Source organism: Nicotiana tabacum, chromosome 7 (assembly GCF_000715075.1).
Source record: "Nicotiana tabacum cultivar K326 chromosome 7, ASM71507v2, whole genome shotgun sequence".
NCBI lineage: Eukaryota > Viridiplantae > Streptophyta > Magnoliopsida > Solanales > Solanaceae > Nicotiana > Nicotiana tabacum.
This window is the reverse complement of record NC_134086.1, coordinates 24,809,905-24,816,763: the sequence shown is the minus strand read 5'-3', so window position 1 is coordinate 24,816,763 and position 6,859 is coordinate 24,809,905. Positions and strand designations below refer to the sequence as shown.

At 35.5% G+C, this 6,859-nt stretch overlaps 1 protein-coding gene across 1 annotated transcript; it reads left to right on the top strand.

The window, feature by feature from the left end:
* The first annotated feature begins 1,221 nt into the window (after nt 1-1,221).
* Nucleotides 1,222-2,475, top strand: LOC107796565 (uncharacterized). The gene has a single exon (XM_016619360.2). It carries the CDS (start codon nt 1,741-1,743, stop codon nt 2,209-2,211), a length of 471 nt encoding a protein of 156 aa, XP_016474846.1. The 5' UTR covers nt 1,222-1,740; the 3' UTR covers nt 2,212-2,475.
* Nucleotides 2,476-6,859: the final 4,384 nt, after the last annotated feature.

Genomic DNA, 6,859 nt, shown 5'->3' with positions numbered 1-6,859 from the left:
GATTAGGAATGAAGATATTCGAGAGAAGGTGGGTGTGGCCCCCATGGAGGACAAGATGCGGGAAGTAAGACTCAGATGGTTCGGGCACATTCAGAGGAGGAGCACTGATGCACCGGTGAGGAGGGGTGAGCGACTGGCTGTAGTGGGCACGCGGAGAGGTAGAGGAAGACCTAAGAAGTATTGGGGAGAGGTAATCAGACAGGACATGACGCGACTTAGGATTACTGAGGACATGGCCCTTGATAGGGAATTATGGAGGTCGAGCATTAAGGTTGTAGGTTAGGGGAGGGTGTGAATATTTCTACAGCACAATAGATGGAGACTATTCAGTTAGGAGTTAGACTAGGAATGTCATTGGTCGTCTATTGATGCAGGGCTTTCCCTCTAGTTGTACTTATACCAGCCACCTATTTCGTATTTTGTATCCTGTATTTCATATTCCATATCTCTTATATATTGTTGTTGTTATTGTTGTTATTTTTATTACGTATTTTTTATGGTACTAATATATCGTCTCCTATTGTTTTTTTTTTGAGCCGAGGGTCTCCTGGAAACAGCCTCTCTACCCTTCGGGGTAGGGGTAAGGTCTGCATACATATTACCCTCCCCAGACCCCATTTGTGGGATTATACTGAGTCGTTGTTGTTGTCGTAGTACATAATCAAACGCTTTCAAATAAAATGCGATGAAGGGTGTAATTAACGAAACCATACGTAAAAGAATGATTATTTATGCGTATTTAAGTTTAAAATCTTCATCATGGCCTCTAATAAATGAAAAACCTTTTGAAAAATTTGGAACAAATAATTATTTTTCCATAAAGGAACAAATAATTATTTTTCCATAAAAGAACAAAAGCCCCGATCCTGACCGTCCAAGGGCAATGCTAAAGACACGGAGCTCGCACCGCTGGCAATAACCAGATGTTCCAAATTCTATTAAACTTACAAAATTACCCTTCAATTCCCCTTTATATTACAAATTACCACAATCCGTAGTCAATTCAAATTCCGAAACTGACCTTCAAATTCCATTCTCAACTCCCAAATAGCGACAAAAAACCTAAACATTATGGTCATTTCGAATTAACTCCATATCTCTTTCGCTCCTGAAAGCGGAATGGCATTATAGATATTAATTAACTAGGCAAGGGCAATTTATTAATTAATGGATATATTTATACACCAGTTGCCCATTTCGTTTTTTTCCCTCTATATAAATTCTACATCCTCTCTCTTTCTTTCCCCCAAGTCTCTTATCTCTTTCTTATTATTTCTTTCCGGCCTTAATTCTCCCGTTCACGGCGGAGCTACCGCTTAAACCACCGTCCGTACACCGGCATCCACCGTCCTTGCCGGAATCTGTCGATCTCTTTTTAGATCTTTATTTCACTTTCCCTCAAATTCATTCCCATCCCTTCTCTAACACAAACGTTTTCAGTTTTTAAAGTAATTTCTCTTCAATTTTAAAATTGAAAAGAAAATTATTTATTTACTTTTTTATTTTATATTTCTCGTAACTCTCAAAAACTTTTTATTTGTTCCTCTCTCCAACGAGAAATGTACCCGTCTGAGTGAATTTACTTTCGTAGCCTTTCATTAACTGTACTTTCCATACCCTACAACTCTATAACCGTAAATTCACCTTTTGCCCTTTTTATCGCTTTTAGCCATTTTCTTTTTTTGTTTTTAGTAGGGTGACGTGGCAGCAGTAGATTTGACTACTAAACGGACGGCTAAGATGAGTTATCACACACGTCGAATCTTAACTCTTGAGGAGTCATCACGCAAGCGAAAAGACCGAGACACGTTTTATTCTTTTCCCAAACCGTCAATCCCATTAACGTCCGTTAATACTCCTAATGTTAATATGACGACGTCGTTTAACAAAGGAGCAGCCGAGCCGAATCATCAAATGCCCAACCCGCTTTTAGCTGGATACATGGCTTATGAATTTTTAACGAAAGGGACTTTGTTGGGTCAGAAATTTGATCCGGCTCGAGCAAAAGCTGTTCCAGTAAACGCTTTAGCCGAGTCGAAGAAGAGAAAATCGAGTGTTTCGAGTCCTAAAGAAGTCGAGCTGAGTGGGAATGGGAAGCCGAAGAAGCAGAGCCAGAATTATGTTGAATTGGCTAGCTTGTTGAAGAGCGATGGGTCCCACATTCCGGGTATTGTCAATCCTACGCAGCTGGCACAGTGGATTCAGATGTGACATAGAAGCGCTACGTGGAGGTTTTTCATTGGCCGAGGTTTTATATCCACGTAAGAACTGTAAAACCGACCCTTGGGTTTTGGCTTAAAAAGGAAAGAGTACCGAGTTATTCTACCTCAAGACTGTCTCTGAAAGTTTTCTGCTGCAAGAAAACTCAAACATATGTTTGTTGTTGTTGTTTTATTTTCGTATATTAATTTGTTTTCTCGATATATTTCACCTTTTTTGTTTGTTATAGATGGCTCATGAATGTTATGTGCTGGACCTTGATCCTATCTTTTGTTCGTTTTTTCCTCTTTCTTTGTTTGGGGGAGAAGGAAATATTATTTCGTCTTCTTTGCTTGTATTGTGAATTTTGATGATTAGGTTTGTTATTTGTCATGGTATTTTCATGCTTTGACGCACAAATATATATATATATACTAGCTTTGTGACTAATTTCATGAATGTTGATAGTCATCGTATGTGCATGCTAATTAAGAAACACCTATTTGCATGGACTTGTAGGTGTCTGTATTAAGGGTCGGAGAGATTGGGAACCTTGGAGCAGGAGCAATGGTAAAATTGTCTTTGTCTTACCTATAGGTTATGTGTTCGAACTCTGAAAGAGTCATTGATGCTTGTATTAGAATAGACTGTCTAAATTGTCTCTATCTGAAAATAAAGATTATGGTTTCGAGCTGTGAAAGAGCCATTAGTGCTTGCATTAAAGTAGACTGTCTAGATTATACTTCTTGTGCTGTGGTCTTTTTCTAAATCATGCGTGAACGCGAGATACCTTATTCACCAGGTTGCCTTAGCCTTTTTTGAGTTGCATGCATTGCGTTGGGATATTATAAAACGCTTGTCGTATAGTTGTCGTTATGCATTTGAAATTCATTTGGAGGCCTAATTCTGATTCATACAGTAAAATCCATTGAAATATTAGGTTTGATTTGGCTTGATATTGAGTAAAAGAATTCGAATCAAACCGGCATATAAATATTTACTAATTTTTATACTCTTTTATGACTTTATATAGAATATTTTTTACAAAAATTCTAGAAATATTTGGGATTCTTTTATGGGATGTAATATTTAATAAAATATATAAAGTACTCCATTTTTATTAACCTTCAATAATGGGTTATATGATCACTTTCTTATCAAGTGTTACTGAAATGCATCAATCTCTTTGTTCTTCTATGTTCATATGTCAAAATTTATTAAATTCTTATATCTTATTTGAATTTGAAGTGGTATTTCGATAATCTAAAATTAAATAAAAATATCATTAATTAGGTATCATATTGATTTTTTATGTTTAATTATTAAATTCGTTTAACCTTGAAAGTATACATCAACGAAAAAGTATTGTCGGACGACGAAAAGAGTAACTATCATGTGTCATTAACAAAATAGGATTGAAATAATATTCCTGTAACAAAAAACCCGAAAAATCCTAAAAATCTGACAAAACCAAACCAATCCACACTGATATAGTTGGTTTGGTTTTTATTAAAACGGGAGAAATTCAAAAATAGCCAGATTTACAAGTGGTTATTCAAAAATAGCCACAGTTTCAAAAGTAATCGAAATTTAGTCACTTTTCATGTAAAGCTAAATCTGAACGAAAACACTGTTCAAAATTCGGAAAAATACTCCAGCATAATATACTGGAGTTCAACTCCAGTCTAATATACTGGAGTTCCAGTATAATATACCGGTCCAGCATAATATGCTGGAAGTTCATACACAGGTGCACTGAACTCCAATATATTATGTTGGACCGGTCTCTGTTGCAGCAAAATAGTGGCTATTTTTCAATGACTTGGCAAACGCTGGCTATTTTTGAATGACCAGTCCGAAAACTGGTTAAATCGTGTTATTTTAACTATTAAAACCAAACCAACTCGGCCATGTACACCCTTAGGTGAGAGTAAGGTCTGCGTACGCATTACCTTCTACTGGATTTGTTGTTATTGTCTTTGGGGTAAAGTTTGAAACGAATGAACGATTAATGTTAGAAGCTTTACGAACTGTTTAAATGAGAGCATATATTTTGTAACTCCATCTCACGATTCATTCTAATTAAAACTTTAGTACTACTAAATCTTGAATTATATTGTGTTTCAACAATCCCTTATCAGAAACAAAAAAAAAAAGGTCCTTGGTAGGATGTGGAGTTCTTTGTTTGTTGCTTCATATTGATGGTTCATTGGTTAGTTCATGGAAATATGAGGTGATTGCACTTTTATATATTGGTACTTTAATTTACCACTTTACTATATTAAATTAATATGGTGTAATTTAAATATTTTGTGCGGGTAAATTTTTACCCTCACTACAGTTGATATATACGTATTACGTTTGAGCCTTATCAGACAATTAGACCTATCGAGAACGACAAACTGACTGATGAAGCTAGATGGGGAGAGGACAACTTGTGATCAAAAGAATTAAATACTCCTTTGGTCCAAATTGTTCGTCACTTTACGTGTTTCTTTTGTCCCAAGCTTTATGTTGCTTTAAGATATTAGTCGGTTTTATTAAAGTATGGCCATCTTGAATTGAACTTTCAGTATTCTTATAGGAGAAGAATTTTGGACTAGCAATATATATACATAGAATGTAGTTTTTAAGTTTTAGAGTAGTACTAGTTTTGGAATGAAGAATTTGTCCATTTTTAGTTCCATAACAAAATTAGTTAGTGGGCAAAGTCGAAGCTATAGAATTTGAAGCTTATGAGTTCGGGATTATAATCCTTTTAAGTTAATGAGAATTCTAAATCAATAATTTGTACATATCCATTCGATTTCTTAATAGAAATATAAAGATTTGAACAAAAGCTACTGAGTTCTACCGAGCTCGCAGCCAACACTGTGGCTCCGCCCCTGTTAGTATGAATTAAGAAGTGGTAAATATTGAGGTCGTATTGCTAATTAACCAAAAAAAAAGGAAAAAAGAGCAACAAATTCAGTATAATTTCATAAGTGGAGTCCGAGAAGGGTAGTGTGTACACAGACCATATTCATACCTTGTGGAGATAGGGAGATTGTTTTTCGATAGACCCCAACTCAAAAAAAAGTATATAATCGCATCATAGTTGAAAAGAAATACAATAACGATGAAGCAAAAAAAGAATAAAGCGAGCTTCAATTTTTCCTAAGACAATAGACTGATAGAGCCACCGCCATTGTAGAACGTGCTTAAAGGAGTTAAACTCTTATTTTTATGAGTGGCTTTTGTGAATTAATATAGGACAAAGGCAAGAATTCTAAAAAGGGAAATTTGGTATTGCAAGTAAATTAAAGCTTTTTAATATGAAAATGAAGGTAGAGTGAAAGATCGACTTTTAACATGATACAAGGACGTTTTCAAGTTCAATTTATAATTCTCACCTTTTCGTCTTGAATTCAAAAATAAAAAATTGAGTAGTAGTGTGTGTTTGGAGAAAATGAGAACATTAATTAATTTTTGCCTTAATTATATTTTAAAAAGAAAATTTAGTTGAACAGTTTGGGCTGTAAAATAGAAGGAACTAAAGGAAGAAGGAAAGATTTCCAGTGATTAGAATTCTACACCTGAGTTATAGGTACAGTTGCCCTTTTCAAAATCAAGTCAAACTTGTGACTTAGGAATTCTAATTTAATACATACGTAAATATGTATGGGGCGACCTAAGAAGTATTGGGGAGAGGTGATCAGACAGGACATGGCGCGACTTAGGATTACTGAGGACATGACCCTTGACAGGGAATTATGGAGGTCGAGCATTAAGGTTGTAGGTTAGGGAAAGTTGTGAATATTTCTACAGCACAATAGAGTGAGACTAGCCAGTTAGGAGTTAGACTAAGAATGTCATTGGTCGTCTATTGATGCAGGGCTTTACCTGCTAGTTTTTACTATACCAGCCATCTATTTCGTATTTCGTATTCTGTATTTCATATCTCTTATATTGTTGTTATTTTATTATGCATTTTTATGGTACTAATATATCGTCTCCTGTTGCTTTTTTTTGAGCCGAGGATCTCTTGGAAACAGCCTCTCTACCCTTCGGGGTAGGGGTAAGGTCTGCGTACATATTACCCTCCACAGACCCCACTTGTGGGATTATACTGGGTTGTTGTTGTTGTTGTTGTTGTATATTTCACTAGCATATTTGGATGAATTCATCATTTGAAGTTTACAAATTTTTATAATGACTTCAAGTAAATACATAACAATAATAATTAAGATGTGAAATTTTAAATCTATCACAAATAGATAGTTTTCACAATATTTGCACAATAAACCAATAAAAATCGCTCAATTTTTAGATCTGAAATTTTAAGTTCTTTCAAAGTTTCTACGTGGGGAAGAAGATAAGGGGGAGGGTGGTTTGAGGAAGAAGACAGGGGGAGGGGGAGGGGGATGGGGAGGGGGGGGGGTTCCGTGGGGAGACAAATATGAAATTTTTACGGGCTTCATGTGCGTTTTTTGTGTGTAAACATGCGAGTGCTATCTGGTCAAAAGTAGTGTGTCTTAGACACTTTTAAAATATTGAGTGTGTAAAAGATTTTTCGTGAATGAAAGGTGGGTAACATAGATTTCGCTATAAGGTTGATGAGTATTTTGCCTTCCAATTGGCACTAAATCTTGAATACAAGAATTTAATCGGATGGTATTTT

Excerpts from the sequence above, each read along its gene's own strand:
- LOC107796565 (XM_016619360.2), top strand. The coding sequence starts at position 1,741 with ATGAGTTATCACACACGTCGAATCTTAACTCTTGAGGAGTCATCACGC.